This window comes from Triticum dicoccoides, chromosome 5A, assembly GCF_002162155.2.
Source record: "Triticum dicoccoides isolate Atlit2015 ecotype Zavitan chromosome 5A, WEW_v2.0, whole genome shotgun sequence".
Classification (NCBI taxonomy): Eukaryota; Viridiplantae; Streptophyta; class Magnoliopsida; order Poales; family Poaceae; genus Triticum; species Triticum dicoccoides.
The window spans coordinates 553,341,982-553,361,182 of record NC_041388.1 but is presented as its reverse complement, the minus strand read 5'-3'; the positions used below and the strand labels follow the sequence as shown (position 1 = coordinate 553,361,182).

The 19,201-nt window shown below is 43.4% G+C and overlaps 1 protein-coding gene across 1 annotated transcript; it reads right to left on the bottom strand.

Moving 5' to 3' along the window:
- Positions 1-4,617: 4,617 nt before the first annotated feature.
- On the bottom strand, positions 4,618-6,500 carry LOC119302736 (anthocyanidin 3-O-glucosyltransferase 2-like). The gene has a single exon (XM_037579787.1). The coding sequence runs from the start codon at positions 6,426-6,428 to the stop codon at positions 4,953-4,955; it is 1,476 nt and encodes a 491-aa protein (XP_037435684.1). The 5' UTR covers positions 6,429-6,500; the 3' UTR covers positions 4,618-4,952.
- Between the last annotated feature and the right edge of the window lie 12,701 nt (positions 6,501-19,201).

Below are 19,201 nucleotides of genomic sequence, written 5' to 3'. Positions count from 1 at the left end.
TTCACCATTGGAGCACTCTTCCCCTAACCTGCAACCATAAATTGACAGTTTGACACATCCATCTGTAACCATGATTTTGTAAAGTCTGTCCGTAGGTGTGGCATCTCTAATAAAAATAACACACACTACATTGTTTCCCCCAAAACGCCAAATCAACTAGCACGTAAATTTTCATAACTTCAAAAAAATTACCATGTAAAAATAAAACATGTACAACCCCAAGAACTTAAGCGGCCCAGCAAAGCGTGCACTGCCCTTCTAGTATAGGTTACATCCGACCCAAATTGATGCAAACTGACAACACACATATGCAACCTTAAAGTTTTGCTCCAAGTGCATCCCTCCTCTCCATGATCTCTGCATTTTGCCCTGCCCATGTGGCGCTCCGGCATGACATACACATCGCGCATCATGCTATTGGTCATCAGTTAAAGTGGACGACAGAAAACTATGGGCTTAGGAGCTGTCAGGAACAGATCTGTCAATCATAGATACCTTGATCTTGGCGTTGGACAAAGGCTATAGTGGATTTGAAATTAGCTGAATGGGGGAAATAGAGAGAAGGAACAGGTGATGTGAGAACAAGGGTCATAAGACCAAGAGTAACAGGCAGAATCACATCGAACGTAGGAAAATGCTTTTAAACCGGAGAGTTAGGAAAATATTATTTAACCCGAGAGTTAAAAAGCAGTGAGGACCGAGTCATCGGTATTGCATATGTATCATGTTCCTCGATGTGGGCATGCCAATGGGCATCTTCACGAAGTCAATGGCGAGGACCACTACAATGTTGTAATTTTTAGTTGTCTTCAGGTCATCCGCTGACTAGGCAAAGAAGGCCAGCATGGGCCAGCACTTTATCATGAAAATACAGGGTATACGCATCGAAGAGCTCTGAAAGGTACAATACTTTTCATTTAAGTTTTCTCGAAAAAGTAACTCAAGTTGCACTTTTCACTATACTTAAGTAGTACCTTAAATAAATTGATTTAGACATAAGAAAGTATTACACAACATAGAATTAGCAAACTCGTAACTTAAATGACACTCATTACAATTTTATATTTTCAATAATCATAGTAGTAGTAATGATAATATCCAATTTTGTAGTTTGGAGGCGGTGTGTAATGTGTACATTACTTTTACTGGTTTAATTTGTACCTTGGGTCACACTATAAATGCATATGCAGCTATTTAGAACAAGCACACATCAAGCATATGAGAAGTTACAGACGCAAGTTTTCAGGAGCCATGATTGCTATGAGCTCATCTGTACCAGCTTGCAATTTCATTAGCTGAAATAGGGTAGAGGTGGATTCGCATGGAGTACGGAGATGTATGTGCATGCCAAGGGATCAGCCTGGACGGATAGATACATGATGCAGATTTTGGATGATTCATCATGGCCTACCAGATTGGTACCCAAATCCCTCCATGTCCCACTGCTACGTGGACCAGATTAACACAAAGCAGGTCACAGAACCTTTTTCCACTGCCCCACTATAAGTAGTGGCGGATCCAGGATTTTCAAACAGGGTGGTCCATCCTAAAAAAGTTTTGATAATAAATGTGACAAGGCAAGCATAGAGCTAATGAATCAATCATTACTAGTATGCAGCATTGTAAATGCAGTAAGTGACCATCCAAAAGTTAAATCAAGAAGTTGGGCTGGTACTTATTGTTTCCAACTAATCAAAGTGAACAATTTGATATCATACCAAATGAGTAAAAATACTAGTAAAATTGTCAACAAACCTAGCCTGCAGTAGTAATCTATGTCAATGTCACTATGACCAATAATCCAACAGGACTAGTGTTTGTTCAAGGCCAGGAATTTTGAAACCCTATCAACTTTACAGGTACTAAAAATACTGGAACATTTGAACTATTAAACGTAGGTAGCACTTAGTACACAACAAACCCTAATGACAGTCCTGCCTAATGAGTAATGAATCAATTAGAAAATTGATGATGGGGAGTGGCTGCTGAGTGTTGAGGACGACGTATATCATGATAAATCGGGTTGGCTGAGTCGGTGTTGCACACTTGAGCCCTGAGCGGACTGAGCAATTGGGCACGCCAACGCACCCGCGCAGTGGTGATGCTGTTGGGCGAGTGTCTCCTGACCTCCTGGTCGCCTGGCGTCTCCTGCTAAAGTCATAGCCTCTGGCAATGGCAAGTCACTGGCGAGGCTGGTGGCTGGCGGCGAGTAGAGATCAAAGCACAACAGAGTAGAGGGGAATCAGGGTCTTGAGGCATTGGCTGACTGATAACCCACAAGTATAGGGGATCACAACAGTTTTCGATAAGTAAGAGTGTCGAACCCAACGAGGAGCTAAAGGTAAAACAAATATTCCCTCAAGTTCTATTGACCACCGATACAACTCTACGCACGCTTGACGTTCGCTTTGCCTAGAACAAGTATGAAACTAGAAGTACTTTGTAGGTGTTGTTGGATAGGTTTGCAAGATAATAAAGAGCAAGTAAATAAAAGGTAGGGGCTGTTTAGGTTAAAGAAACAATAAAGTAAATATAGCGAGTGTGGAAAAGTGGTGGTAGGAGTTGCGAAATTTCCCCTAAGCAATTGACTACTTTACTAGACCGATAGCAAGTATTATCTGGGAGAGGCCACTGCTAGCATGTCATCCCTGACTTGGAATTCTATGCACTTATGATTGGAACTATTAACAAGCATCCACAACTACTAACGTTCATTAAGGTAAAACCCAACCATAGCATTAAGATATATTGGTCCCTCTTCAATCCCGTATGCATCAATTTCTATGCTAGGTTGAAGCTTCTGTCACTCTTGCCCTCCAATACATAGTCCTATCAACATACAACTAACCCTAGGGTGTGATCCACGCGCGCAATCATATGATGGGCACCAAAGGACAGCAACATAACCACAAGCAAATTAAATCAATCATAGCAATTCATCAACTACCGATAGGACAACGAAAATCTACTCAGACATCATAGGATGGCAACACATCATTGGATAATAATATGAAGTATAAAGCACCATGTTCAAGTAGAGGGTACAGCGGGTTGCGGGAGAGTGGACCGCTGTAGATAGAGGGGGGGGTGATGGAGATGTTGGTGAAGATGGCGGAGGTGTTGGTGTAGATCGCGGTGATGATGATGATGGCCACGGCAGCGTTTCGGCGCCACCGGAAGAGAAGGGGAGAGGGGCCCCTTCGTCTTTCTTATTCCTTGACCTCCTCCCTAGATGGGGGAGGGTTTCCCCTCTGGTCCTTGGCCTCGATGGCTCCGAGGTTGGATCTGTCTCTCTGTCTCTCTCTGTTTCTGCGTTTTCAGATTCTACCCTTTCACCGTTTCTTATATTACCGGAGATCCGTAACTTCGATTGGGCTGAAATTTTGACACGATCTCTATCCGGATATTAGCTTTCTTGCGGCGAAAGAAGGGTATCAACCGCCTTACGGGGTGGCCACGAGGGTCAGGGGCGCGCCTGCCCCTGCCTCATGGGCCCCTTGAGCATCGTCTCGCGTGGATTTTTCTTCCCAAAAATCATATATATTCCAAAAAAAATCTCCTTCAGTTTTTATTCCGTTTGGACTCCGTTTGATATGGATATTCTGTGAAACAAAAAACATGCAACAAACAGGAACTGACACTGGGCACTGGATCAATATGTTAGTCCCAAAAATAGTATAAAAAGTTGCCAAAAGTATATGAAACTTGTAGAATATTGGCATGGAACAATAAAAAATTATAGATACAACGGAGACGTATCACTGACTGGCTTGCATGCGGGTTGGGACAAAATAGTATATACTTGTTGAGCTTTTTTTCTCCGAACCATCTTCTAATCTCTTATGTTATAGGATTTGGAGCAGACAGAGGTCTGTGGTATAGGATCGGGACCAAAGAAAACTTTGGTCGACTGGTTCAGCCCGACAGCGGCGCGTCGTTAAACTTCTTGGAGCCGAGGTCCCTCCTATCTACCCCCGACCCCTTTCTGGACAAAAGTCCAAAATCCGTTTTGGATTGGACGGCGGAGGCGCCTTGTGTGTCGTACCCTTCATGAAGGCGCCGTCTTGGGAGGCTTGGATGTTCGGTGGAGGGTTACTGTGGATGGTGGGCTCCCCGTGCCAAGGGCTAAACCGGCGGCGATGGTGTGGAGGTTGGCATTTGGAGCGGTGTCGCATTCACCGCGTCGACGACGACGGATCTTGGCGGCATGGTGCGGCTTAGTCTCGGCGACATATGCATCTAGATGGATGAGCGCAGAGCGGTGTTGTTGTTTGACGTCGTGGAGGTGTCAACAAATGGCCAGTCTAGCAGGGATGATGCGGATCTCCTTCCTGGAGATGGGTCAGCGGTTTGATGGTGGTGGTGGTTTCTAAAACGTGTGCATGCGGTGTACACTTTAGATTTGTTGCACCGGGTGTAGGATCCTGATACATCATGTGAGGTGACCCCGGTTCTAGACAGTGGGGAGTGAGGGCAGTTCACATTAAAAAGTTTGTAGGTGTGAATGGTGACTTCTAGTGATTTCATATATGTTCCTCTCAGGCCATTGTTAAATAATTATTAAAGCTCGATGCATGCATGGATTGATGCAGAGGCCGAGGATCGACCTCCTTTTCGAAAGAAAAAAAAAGACGCTGCTTATATTAACATAGGAACGAACTACCAAACCACAAAAATGGGTGAAAGCAAGATACACAACCACAAGCTAGCCAATACAAACTTATGAGCAAAAGCAGACAAAATAGCAAATGACCAAAAGGAGCTTCTCCATCACTGGTTCTCGGCGCGCATAGACTGACTTTCCAGATCTTCACTCTATCTGGAGCACATCAAAACGCCAGCCTTGAACTGCATCAAAGATGTTCTGCTCTGGTGTTTCTACCACACACACTTCGATTTTATTTTATCATTTTCTGTAGGAGAGAAATATATACTCCATTATAAGGATCGATTCATATGGTCGGGGGCACCGCGCCATCGTGGAGCGCCTCCGAGAGCCTCTGCAGCGCAGCGTCGGAGGAGCCGCCCTTCTCCACGGCCTTGCGGCAGACGTCTCTCATCTCGGCGGCCTTCTCCCTGGCCTTCCGCCCCTCCTCGCCCATCAGGCACCTCACCGCCCGCTCCAGCTCCGCCGCCTCCACGAAGTTGTCCCGCTTCCGGTCCACCTTCAGCGGCACGGCGACGCCCATGTCGGCGACGAGCTCGAACGCGTTCAGGTGCTGCTCCGCGTACAGCGGCCACGGCGCCATGGGTATGCCGTGCCACAGGCTCTCCAGCACCGAGTTCCACCCGCCGTGCGTCACGAACCCCCCCACGGCCGGGTGCGCCAGGATCTCCTTCTGCGGCGCCCACGTCGGCCACACCAGGCCCTTGCCCTCCGTCCGCCGCAGGAACCCCTCCGGGAGCAGCTCCTCCAGGCTCGCGTCCGTCGGGTGCTCCGACCCGTCCGGCGCGCCGGCGCCGGACTTGGAGGAAGGGGGGCCACGCAGAACCCACAGGAAGCGGTGGCCGCACCGCTCCAGCGCGGCGGTGATCTCCACCACCTGCGCCGGCTCGAACCAGCCCATGCTCCCGAAGCAGAGGAACGCCACCGACGCCGGCGGCTGCGCGTCCAGCCAGGCGACGCACTGGTGCGGTGGCTCCGAGGAGGAATCCTTCTTGCTGGCGCTGCTGCCGAGCGAGAGCACGGGGCCGACGGGGTACACCGGCGGCGCGGGGCGCCCTGGCACGGCGCGGCCGTCGGCGACGGCCGCGAGGGGCCCCGGCTCGAGCCCGTCCGCGGTGTTGGCGATGATCCCCGTGGCGTCCATGAAGCTGCCGCCGAGGCGCAGGAACCACGTGTAGTTGGGGCTCTTCTTGTCCACCACGGGGCACGGCAAGCACTCCGGCGGTACCGGCGGCAGCCCGGGCACGTGCAGCTCCCCGTCCAGCTCGTCGAACCCCACGGTGACCACGCGGTGGAGCACGGGCAGGTGGAGCATGAGCGCGAGCATGGCGCCGGTGGAGGACATGAAGACGTAGGAGGGCACGCCCAGCCCGCGGGCGACGTCGACCATGGGCGCGGCGAAGAGGTCGAGCACGAGCGCGGCGACAGGGCAGGGCATCCCGGCGACGGCGTCCCGGACGTGGGGCGCGTGGAGCTGGATGTAGCGCGCGATGAAGTCCTCGACCCCGGCGGCGTCGGCCGGGGGGTCGACGGCGGGGAGGCGGTGGAAGCGGATGTCGAGGCCGGAGGCGGCCTCGCGGCGGACGTGCTCCTCGACCTGGGAGGTGGCCTGCGCGGTGGGCGGGCGCATGACGAGCAGCGTGATGGAGAAGGCGCGGCCGCCGCGGAGGAGGAGGCGCTTGCAGGACTCGAGCATGGACATGAGGTGCCCGGCGCCCCACTCCGGCAGCAGCACCAGCGTGGGCGTCGGAGGAGCTGCCATTGTTGTTACTGGACAAGCAGAAAATTTGCGATCTCTCCCCTCCCTCTTGGTGTCACTGGGAAGGTGGTTCTCTCCAACTTCTCTCCCCACTTTCTCTCGAAAAAAAACGTGGGGAATGTGATGCTTGGTTATTATACTGGATAAGATTATTGTGAAGGTTGAAAAACTTTGGAAAAGTAGTCGCGCGTGCGCGCTGGCTTGTCCAATCGTGGAGACGCCGGGGTAGATGATGCGAGAACGACTGACAGAGCTGCTTGATTTTCATTTATAAACAGAATTTCACGCTATCAGAACTATGCCTTCTTGCAAGAAGAAAATATGAGAGCTTGTTTCTCGCTAGCAACTAGATTTACTATTGATTTTCAATCAAAAAAAAAAACTCATGGAGAACCGGTCAGGAACCAGGACTTGTCGTTGTCATGGTCGGGAGGTAGACATAGCATGTCACTCTCTCTTGTTATATGCCTGCCTGCTTTATTAATAAAGCAATTAACTTCCATCAAGGTGGTAGGTCGGCTGTCAGGGCAAAAAGTAATTTGAGGCATCTATATTTATTTTTTCTCCTCAATGCAAGCTATCACTAGTGGACCTTATTAAGAAATATAAAATAGACTTTAGTACACATGCATCTCTATTTTTCATTTCAATCTTTTCAGCTTTTGTCATCGGACCACATTCTTTCTTTTCAAGCACCCGCCTCCTGAAGAGGATTCCGCTTCTCTATCCGAACCTACTTTACGTCATATCTGATCCTACATGGCATGCAAGGCATACCTTAAGGCTATGTATTGTGCATGCCCTCAAGACCTGAGAGAGTTTCATTTCGTTATGGAACCTCTTCCGTCAAGCGGGCCGGCCGTTGTGTCGTTCGTTTCTCGCTTTTGTCTTGCTGTCGATGGCTATGTGTTTATTGGCAGGAAAAGTCGGGCGAAGCAACCTGTTGTTTCCCAGCATGTGTGGTGGAGAAAAAACAGTTCGCTTTTGGGAATTGGAAGATTCTACGTATGTGGTCACTCTAAGACATGGTCATACGCTGAGTTGGTCTCACTCCACCTGTCGGATGACAAGAGTCGTGAGGGATGTGGCTTCAGATATCCCACAAATAATGCAAGCTTTTGCTATGACGTGGCTTCATACCATATATCCACTAAATTCACCCCGTAAAAAATATCCGCTAAATTCAAAAAATAGTAGTACTAGTAAAAAATTAAAAATCTGGATTTTTTTTTTTTTGCATCAAACATGCTCCAGTACGATAGGAGCCTGCAACTTTTTGAATATGCCAATATGGCGGAGCCTAATCCACCATCAAATCCGGCTTGCGGATTAATGTGCCATTTCCTCACTTCTTGAATACAACACAAATACAAAAGGAACTATTTTCAAATGTGTGCTTCTCATCAGGGCAATGGGTGAATGGAACGGTTGAAATGTAGGTGCAAACAAACATCAATTGAAAGTTGCAGCATAGAACAACAAGATTCTAAGGGTCATCCAAGAAAAATAAGTACATAGTGTCATCGTTAGCGCTTAAGAAATGTTACATGGTCTGCTTACAGATATATCTGTAGTTTAACACCACTGGTTATTCACGAAACAGAGGGGTTCTAGTGCACACAAACATCAAGATGGCATGATGCCTTGCTGACCTCAGACCAACGACGGCTCAGCTCAAGGTGGGGTTTCGTCGTTCACTTGAAGATTTCAGAACAATGCAAAGAATACGTGAACTTCATGCAAAAATAAGTTTTTGCGAACTAAATATGCATTATTTTTCAAAGACCCCTTAAGAAGCCGTTCTCGTTGAGGAGGGAGGAGCTACGCCAAAATTATCTCACCAAACTACTGCTCGGCCATCCTACATAATTGTGACACAACACCAAATAGCTAGAAACACATCAAATACAAAAATATCAGCTCAAAGTTCAATACAAATGCGCTATTTCTTCACAGGTGCAACACCCTTTGCCGAGAACAACTATTTCATTTATCGAATAATGAAAAGACAAACAGCAGTATGATAATAACAATAGCAAGATCATCAGGTAGAATTTTTACCATTTTCCTTTATAATGATCTTTGCATTAATTCAAAAACCCATTGTTTGCTTCGCCTCAAGACACTTGTAGATTTAGAAATCGCTATTTCAAGGGATTGTCAAATCAGCAATAACTTGTTCACGATGAGCATATTAAAGACAAGGACATAGTAGTGTAAAATATCTATTACATAAAGAGAGTTCAGTTTAAGCTGGTAACCACTACACCTCATGTCCTGATTGATAAACTATTTGGTGCTACTGAAAATTACCAAATACACATTAGGACTTCGTTAATAAACTATTTAATGCTACTGAAAAGAAAAGGGCACAAAAAAATACATATAGTTAAATCCCATGCCAAGTTTTGTATAGCTATATTCAAAGTTCGAACAAAAAATACATATATTATGCACATCCTGGAATTTAACTCAGGGCAGCCACTATGAACTTGGTTTTGCTTGTGATCTTCACACTTGGTGGCCGACTGCAAATATCTTTATGAGGCACGATGGTCATATAGAAGGAGAGTGGTGTTATGTGCCACAACGATCATTTCTGGCATAGATTACATCCAACCCAAATTAACACAGAGCAACGGCTCGTACATGCATCCTTGAAGTTTTGCTCCAGGTGTTGCCTCCTCTCCTTATTCTAGGAATTTCTCCACGCACATGTGGTGCCTTGGCATGACACCCTGAACGTCAAGTGGACGACATAACACTATGGGGTAAGGAGGTGTCAGGAATACGAGTGCGTCAGTGATTGATCCACTAATCCTGGAGCCGGACATTGACTATTGTAGTTTTGAAGGTAGTTGCATGAGAGAGAATAGACAGAAGGAATGTGAGAGGGCAAGGCTTTGGTCCTAATACCAATATTAAGGTCGTGTAATTGAGTCGAACCTAAGGTGGGAGCTCATGTATCACATTATGTTGCACCCCTAGCTAGAATTTGGGTAGGAACTAAAATGCAACACAACCGATGGCTGGCCTGAGATCTAAGAAGATTGGCCATTTTGTGGCAAGTGTTTTAGTTATTCAATGCAACATCCAGGCATGTTAATCTACTTATATACACACAACACTAATTAACCCGGGAGTTAAAAAATCCTTCCACGATGATCAAGAGAATGTTAACCTTGCAACTAAAGCGCCCCATGACGGGCGAGGACCGATCATTGGTGTTGCATATGGATCATGTTCCTAGCCTAAAGCACACCTGTGGGTATCTTCGCGAAGCAGAACAATGGCAGGGACAATGCCATCAAACATGGCTACAGTTTGTTTTGCCATAGAGTTCACTCTAAAGAGTGAGCACTGAAGTATATCCAATTCAAATGCAATTTTGTGTTACCTTCTTGTTCTTAGTGGACTGGGAAACGACGTGAGGTGTGGGTCAGCTCTTGTTCGTCAGAATGCTGGGATATACAATTTTGAAAAGTACCAACACTTATTACTATATTTCACTTCTCTAAAAATATAAGCTACACTTTTCACTTCTCAAGTAATACATGTCATAAATACTCAGACATAAGAAAATCTTATACAACTTAGTAAAACCGGTAATTTTAGCACCACCAACAATGATTTTGCACAATAATAATAGCAATAACAATAAGAATAATAGTAATAGTAATATACAGTTTTGTAATTTTTGAGGTGGTGCACGATATTGTTCATTACTTTACTACTTCAGTTTGTACCTTGGGCTATTGAATATTGCACCAATTTAAGCAGGAAGAAATGACGTCCTTCCTCTCTATTTGTTAGAGGAGCGCACCTCTCTTTCTCAATGGGTTTGTACCTAGCTAGGAACTATCAACTAGTATTGTACAAATAGGATTGGGAGGTACCGGGAAGTTACACACGCGAGCTTCGGGAGCCATGATGTCTATGAATCCATGTGAACTAGATTGCAATTAAATTTGCTGAAACATGGCATCGATGGATTGGTGGGGATTTTGGAGATGCATGTGTGCTGCCAAGGAGCAACCTCGATCGGAAGATACATGATACGGACTTCGGATGATTCCTCGTGGCCTGCCATATTGGTACCCAAATCCTTCCATCTCCCGCTGTATGCGACGTCTCTTTTTTCTAAACAGATATGATAAAAGCTGGCTTTCATGTATTATTAGGCAGAAATATGTATAAAGGTGACCAGAAGGTCAAAATTTTAACCAAAGAATAAACTAGAGATTTGGAATGAGGGAAAAACTAAAAAGGAGCTTGAAGGAGATTAAGAAAAGCAACATTTTAAGAAAAAAATCGTCACCGACGCCGGTCCATTTGCTAGTTGTCCTTGATCAACTCCGGCAGGCAACACATGCTGGTAACGAAAAACATGGCGGTAACACCCCTACCAAAATCAAACAACATATATACAAGAATGATTAATAAACACATTTCACTGCGGTGGTTGACGCCTAAGGAATTGTTGTTTGCGCTCCCACCTCTCAAACACTCCCACATCGTCAATCGTTTGTGACTACTTCCATTTGATTTGAGCCAACACACCACAGTGCATCCATCACGTGATTTATGTCCAAAATTGCTTTGTGACTACACACAGTTCTAGAGTTGTTCAATTTTTTGAATTTCAAATGTATCAGCTCACTTATGCTTTGCACATGCTTCAAATGTATGTCGATTTGTAGTAGGTTTCTATGTCGGCATGTTTTCTATGTGTTACAAAACATATATGGCTTGGATGGGTCTGAGCTTCGATTGGGGTTGAATGGGGTGGGGATTACATATAGACATGTGAAATTTTTAACAATGGCATTTTACCAATAGCACCAATTTTGCAGGTTAACTAATGTGTATCTAGTTTTTTTTTCAAATTTCCTAGCCTTTAAATTTGTTAAAACATTTTTTACAAGAACAATAAAATAAATTGACCATGGTCAAACTATTGACCTTAATTCAGAGTGGCACAACAACCTTATTTGATTGTAATGGTGCAAGAATAATTAAAAACAATAAAAGTGGGATGGTCCCTCCATTAACTTTGTGTTGCTAGGTAGGTGGGGAGATTAAAACCCAGTGGCTTAAGTGAAAACATGATGCACTTGCCATTGAGCTAGGATGCAACAATAATTACCATGTGGGTATATTTACAACTTCACATTTTACCGTGTTAAATTGCAGTTGGTGCAGTTTTGCAACCAAGGTTGGTGTCAGCTATTACTGCTCTAGTTTAAAGATTGTACGAATGAACCACTGAAACAAACCATTGCAAAATAAGAGAGACACCAATTTAAATTGAGCAGGCATGTTGGCACTTCCTACCTACATTCCCTCGACCGCACACTCTCCTTTCTCGATGGCTTTGTATCTTCCAACTAGTTACATGCTACTCTTATTTCACATATGAGTACAAGTCAACCATTTCATGCTTAGGTTTGAGAGCACTAAGAAGTTGTACATGTTGGCGTCGCGATGCATCGACGATGTTACCATCTTTGGGCCTACCTTGTCGTTGATTGTTCCTACTTGCTTGTGTAATTTTTCCAAATCATTAGCCCTCTCGCCTTGTGTGAACACTTTCTTTGATGATTTTACATTGAATATGTTCCAATTGAGACACTGGCGACCTCCATTATATAAGAATGAGGGCTCGATGAACTTGTATGCTAGTGTCACAAAAAATACCATGGCATGTGTTCATTCGACTTGATGTGTTTCACCCGGAGATTTCTTTATCCCAATGAAAATTCACTGTTTTTTTCCTTTTGGGTGTTCAATGTATGTTGATTAATTAGGTGACTGCCTTGCACCCATGCCATGGTGGTTGGTGGAGTCATTAGGAAATCCTCCTATCATTTACCATGGTTTGGTTGGTTGAAGGCAGGTGGAGGGGATGTGTGTCCAAGCCTAGCATTTATCGTGAAAGTTCATAAATTAGTAGATTACAAAAAGGTAATAAATGAGCATGATCCCTTAATATATAGTCTAGCATAAAAGTATCTCTAATTTCTGTTTCATCTCATGAAAAAGATAGAGAGTTTGATTAAGGTCATGAGCATCATCCTCAGTTTTGATCCTTCAGATGCAAAACGAAAATATCCCCTTTTTGTTCCAAAGAGGGTTGGCAAGATTGCACAAAAAGAAATACTATAGCTTGGAATGGGCGTCTGAGGGGGTGGGTGAGAGAGAGTAGAAAACGTCATAGAATGAAATTACCTATAACTAAGGCATGTCGACATATTCCCATCCAATCGTGTACCTATATTAATTGAGAGCTCAAACAAACACCTCAGTTTGAAAGGCTTCCAGCGTGCACGTTTTGAAGATTAATTGAGAACCACCACCATAAATTTGGTTGTGCTTGAGTTCTTCACAGTTCATGACCGGCTGTAAAATGCCATCTCCATGAGGCATGCTAGTTATGTAGAAGGTGGGTAGTGTTATGTGCCACAATGATCTTTCCTCATGTAGGGTACATCCTACCCTACAGTGGGTCTAAAGGCTTGTACTGTTGTTAGTTGTGTTTTATAGCTTTAGAACCTATTATGAAATTATAATTTCAATTAATTATGTGGTTTCGAATGCAAGGAAGTTATAAAAACACATGCAACATATATAAGATAAAACAACATTGGTCAAAATTAGAAGATTGGTAATTTTAGCAATGAAAATTGAGAGGTTTGATTCAACCATGAAAGGTTAGAAATCATCCAAATTTAGAGGCACACTCTAATATTGCTTCCTGTAATATAAATGCATCAAGTTAGCCTTATTTTTCCATCTCATTAATCGGTGGAGTGTTTGCTTCAAGCATTGAGCATCAACTTCAATTCTTACTAGTTCCATGCCAACTTTGGTCCTTATATATTTGACAAAGCTTTGGTACCTATATTTAGAGCTTTTGTACTTGTATTATTTTTCTCCAACTTGCATCAATCATATTTTACAAGGTATGTTGTCTTCTGTTGAAAGGCAGACGATGGAGCTAAGTGTTGAAAGTCATACCTTCGATGAGTCTAGTATGGTGGTCATGGACAGTAAATGACGTTGAAATGATTTATGGCCATGCATGTGCCATTTGGTTACATGGCACTAGTATATTAAATGGTAGTGTATACATAACTTGAGCAACTGATACCAAGATGCTACACTAAGCTTTTCGCATGTCACCTTTTGAGTGATCTCTTTGTCTGATCGCATGTACTTGTAGGATGCAGTCATGCTAAAAGTTCGAGTACCTACCCAAATGCTATATCTTGAAGAGAAACATAAGCATTTATGTCTTACATCCATCATTCCAGGCACACTATGAATCTTTTATCTTTAAAGATAATATGGGAGTCTGATATAATGATAGTGGATTTTCTGGAATGGGAGTCTGCCTTGACCTACATTTTAGATATTTCCAGTATACCAAAAGTTTCAAGAATGATTTTAGGCATTGTAGTACTAGAGTTAGATTGACCTATAAAGTTCACAGTGATTTGTCCATTTGGAGAGACGTAAAAGAGAAACTTCTATACTTTTTTTGTTCAGATATATTTGCCGCCACTTATTCTTTATATGTGTGTCACATACCATTGGGTTTTCTTGCCATTTTATGTGCCACATTGTATAGTGTTATAGTACAATCATTTTTTACATAATATTTGTTACAATTGTAATATTGCATTATTATTCTAAAAGTTAAGGGCATAACTAGATCCAAACCCAATCGCAACTCTCTGGGTGCCATTGAAGAGAGCACACACAAATTGATGGAGCCACAAAACTAAGTCGAGAAAAGGGAGCATTTTTTAGTGTGGTCCACGTGTCATCACTACATAAACGCGAGAGGGGACCGACATGAAGGAAAAGTGTAGATTAACCACCAACCACCTTAATACTTTTTACCAGTAATTGTTCACAACTTCCTTGTGAAGGAAATATGCCCTAGAGGCAATAATAAAGTTGTTATTTTTATTTTCTTATATCATGATAAATGTTTATTATTCATGCTGGAATTGTATTAACTGAAAACTTAGTACATGTCTGAATACATAGACAAACAGAGTGTCACTAGTATGCCTCTACCTGACTAGCTCGTTGATCAAAGATGGTTAAGTTTCCTAGCCATGGACAAAGAGTTGTCATTTGATAAACGGGATCACATCATTAGAGAATGATGTGATTGACTTGACCCATCTGTTAGCTTAGCACTTTGATCGTTTAGTTTACTGCTATTGCTTTCTCCATAACTTATACATGTTCCTATGACTATGAGATTATGCAACTCCCGAATACCGGAGGAACACTTAGTGTGCTATCAAACGTCACAACGTAACTGGGTGACTATAAATAGCTTTGATCTCTCATGCTTCACTTAGATTATATTGAGAGTCTTAAATAGCATGGTAATTTGCTTAAAATCCTAATATGCTTGGTATACAAGATTAATAATAAAACTTTCTTATGAGTGTGTTGAATACTATGATAAGTTTGATACTTGATAATTGTTTTGAGATATGGAGATGGTGATATTAAAGTCATGCTAGTTGAGTAGTTGTGAATTTGAGAAATACTTGTGTTGAAGTTTGTGATTCCCGTAGCATGCACGTATGGTGAACCGTTATGTGATGAAGTCGAAGCATGATTTATTTTTTGATTGTCTTCCTTATGAGTGGCGGTCGGGGACGAGCGATGGTCTTTTCCTACCAATCTATCCCTCTAGGAGCATGCGCGTAATACTTTGCTTTGATAACTTGTAGATTTTTGCAATAAGTATATGGGTTCTTTATGACTAATGTTGAGTCCATGGATTATACGCACTCTCACCCTTCCACCTTTGCTAGCCTCTCTAATACCGCGCACCTTTCGCCGGTATCATACACCCACCATATACCTTCCTCAAAACAGCCACCATACCTATCTATTATGGCATTTCCATAGCCATTCCGAGATATATTGCCATGCAACTTTCCACCGTTCCGTTTATTATGACACACTCCATCATTGTCATATTGCTTAGCATGATCATGTAGTTGACATCGTATTTGTGGCAAAGCCACCATTCATAATTCTTTCATACATGTCACTCATGCATCATTGCATATCCCGGTACACCGCCGGAGGCATTCATATAGAGTCATATTTTGTTCTAAGCATCGAGTTGTAATTGTTGAGTTGTAAGAAAAATAAAAGTGTGATGATCATCATTATTAGAGCATTGTCCCAGTGAGGAAAGGATGATGGAGACTATGATTCCCCCACAAGTCGGGATGAGACTCTCGATGAAAAATAAATAAATAAAAGAGAGAAAAGAGGCCATAAAAAAGAGAAAATGCCCAAATAAAAAAAAGAAAAAGAAAAAAATGAGAGAAAAAGAGAGAAGGGACAATGCTACTATCCTTTTACCACACCTGTGCTTCAAAGTAGTACCATGATATTCATAGTAGAGAGTCTCTCATGTTATCACTTTCATATACTAGTGGGGATTTTTCATTATAGAACTTGGCTTGTATATTCCAATGATGGGCTTCCTCAAAATTGCCTTAGGTCTTCATGAGCAAGCAAGTTGGATGCACACCCACTTAGTTTCTTTTTGAGCTTTCATATACTTGTAGCTCTAGTGCATCCGTTGCATGGCAATCCCTACTCACTCATATCGATATCTATTGATGGGCATCTCCATAGCCCGTTGATACGCCTAGTTGATGTGAGACTACCTTCCCCTTTTTGTCTTCTCCACAACTACCACTCTATTCCACCTATAGTGCTATATCCATGGCTCACGCTCATGTATTGCGTGAAGATTGAAAAAGTTTTGAGAATGTCAAAAGTATGAAACAATTGCTTGGCTTATCATCAGGGTTGTGCATGATTTAAATATTTTGTGTGGTGAAGATAGAACATAGCCAGACTATATGATTTTGTAGGGATAACTTTCTTTAGCCATGTTGTTTTGAGAAGACATAATTGCTTTGTTAGTATGCTTGAAGTATTATTATTTTTTATGTCAATATGAACTTTTGTCTTGAATCTTTCGAATCTGAATATTCATACCACAATTAAGAAGAATTACATTAAAATTATGCCAAGTAGCACTCCGCATCAAAATTTCTGTTTTTATCATTTACCTACTCGAGGACGAGCAGGAATTAAGCTTGGGGATGCTTGATACGTCTCCAACGTATCTATAATTTTTGATTTCTCCATGCTATATTATCTACTGTTTTGGACATTATTGGGCTTTATTATCCACTTTTATATTATTTTTGGGACTAACCTATTAACCGGAGGCCCAGCCCAGAATTGCTATTTTTGCCTATTTTAGGGTTTCGAAGAAAAGGAATATCAAACGGAGTCCAAACGGAATGAAACCTTCGGGAACGTGATTTTCAGGAAGATTATGATCCGGGAGACTTGACCCTATGTCAAGCCAGCTAACAGGAGCCCACGGGGTAGGGGGGCGCGCCTACCCCCCCTCCCCAGGCGCGCCCTCCACCCTCATGGACCCCCTGTTGCTCCACCGACATACTCCTTCCTCCTATATATACCTATGTACCCCCAAACGATCAGATACGGAGCCAAAAACCTAATTCCATCGTCGCAAGTTTCTGTATCCACGAGATCCCATCTTGGGGCCTGTTCCGGAGCTCCGCCGGAGGGGGCATCGATCACGGAGGGCTTCTACATCAACACCATAGCCCCTCCGATGAAGTGTGAGTAGTTTACTTCAGACCTACGGGTCCATAGTTAGTAGCTTGATGGCTTCTTCTCTCTTTTTGGATCTCAATACAATGTTCTCCCCCTCTCTTGTGGAGAACCATTCGATGTAATCTTCTTTTTGCGGTGTGTTTGTTGAGACTGATGAATTGTGGGTTTATGATCAAGTCTATCTATGAGCAATATTTGAATCTTCTCTGAATTCTTTTATGTATGATTGGTTATCTTTGCAAGTCTCTTCGAATTATCAGTTTGGTTTGGCCTACTAGATTGATCTTTCTTGCAATGGGAGAAGTGCTTAGCTTTGGGTTCAATCTTGTGGTGTCCTTTCCCGGTGACAGTAAGGGCAGCAAGGCACGTATTGTATTGTTGCCATCGAGGATAACAAGATGGGGTTTTCTTCATATTGCATGAGTCTATCCCTCTACATCATGTCATCTTGCTTAAGGCGTTACTCTGTTTTTAACTTAATACTCTAGATGCATGCTGGATAGCGGTCGATGAGTGGAGTAATAGTAGTAGATGCAGGCAGGAGTCGGTCTACTTGTTTTCGGACGTGATGCCTATATACATGATCATACCTAGATATTCTCATAACTATGCTCAATTCTGTCAATTGCTCAACAGTAATTTGTTCACCCACCTTAAAATACTTATGCTCTTGAGAGAAGCCACTATTGAAACCTATGCCCCCCGGGTCTATCTTTATCATATTAACCACCTACTACTTAGTTATTTCCTTTGCTATTTACTTTGCCTTTATTTTACTTTGCATCTTTATCATAAAAATACCAAAAATATTATCTTATCATATCTATCAGATCTCACTCTTGTAAGTGGCCTTATAGGGATTGACAACCCCTGTTTGCGTTGGTTGCGATGATTTATTTGTTTTGTGCAGGTACGAGGGACTCGCGCGTAGCCTCCTACTGGATTGATACCTTGGTTCTCAAAAATTGAGGGAAATACTTACGCTACTTTGCTGCATCATCCCTTCCTCTTCAGGGAAAACCAACGCAGTGCTCAAGAGGTAGCAGGACTCCCCTTGGGCGCGCCATATATAGAGGGGCTGGCCCTCCCCTCCTCCACTCCTTTATATACGGGGGAGGGGGCACCCCATAGACACACAAGTTGATTGTTTACCCGTGTGTGGTGCCCCCCTCCACAAATTTTCACCTCGGTCATATCATTGCAGTGCTTAGGCGAAGCCCTGCACCGGTAGCTTCATCATCACCATCATCACGCCGTCGTGCTGACGAAACTCTCCCTCGACACTCAGTTGGATCTAGAGTTCGCGGGACGTCACCGAGCTGAACGTGTGCAGATCGCGGAGGTGTTGTACCTTTGGTCCTAGGATCGGTCGGATCGTGAAGACGTACGACTGCATCAACCGCGTTGTCATAATGCTTTCGCTTATGGTCTACAAGGGTACATGGACAATACTCTTCCCCTCTCGTTGTTACGCATCACCTAGATGGATCTTGTGTGCGCGTATGATTTTTTTGAAATTACTGCGTTTCCCAACACCTTGATCAATTAAACTATTTTTTAGTTGTGTTAATAAACATGCACATCACGTGCTGAAGGCCGACAACATATCCACGTACACCACCTATGCCAATGTGACGCCCGGGTAATTAAGCTACAGTGATCCTCTGCTAGTGATGACACGTCACCTCGATTATAGTTGCTAATCTCGAGTTAGTTCGAAACCGATTCAAATTCAAATTCAAAATTTGGTAAATAATAAAAGTTTTCAAACATTAAAATAAAATTGTTCGGTTTGTACTAGATATTACATAGATAATTATGGTGCAACAAACCCATTTTTATAAAATGCCTACGTAGTTTAAAATGAAATTAAACAGAAAGGAGAATAGATAAAAAGAAAACAGAAAACTAAAACTAGAAAGAAAAGAAAAGGAAAGAGAGAAGGCCCCCCACTGGGCTTCGGCCCAGCAGGCCGGCCCTTTTCGGCCGCAGGCCCAACCGGCCTCCCCCCACTTCTCCTTATCCCCCCCCCCACGAACCCGAACCCTAATCCACCCACTCGCCCCCCG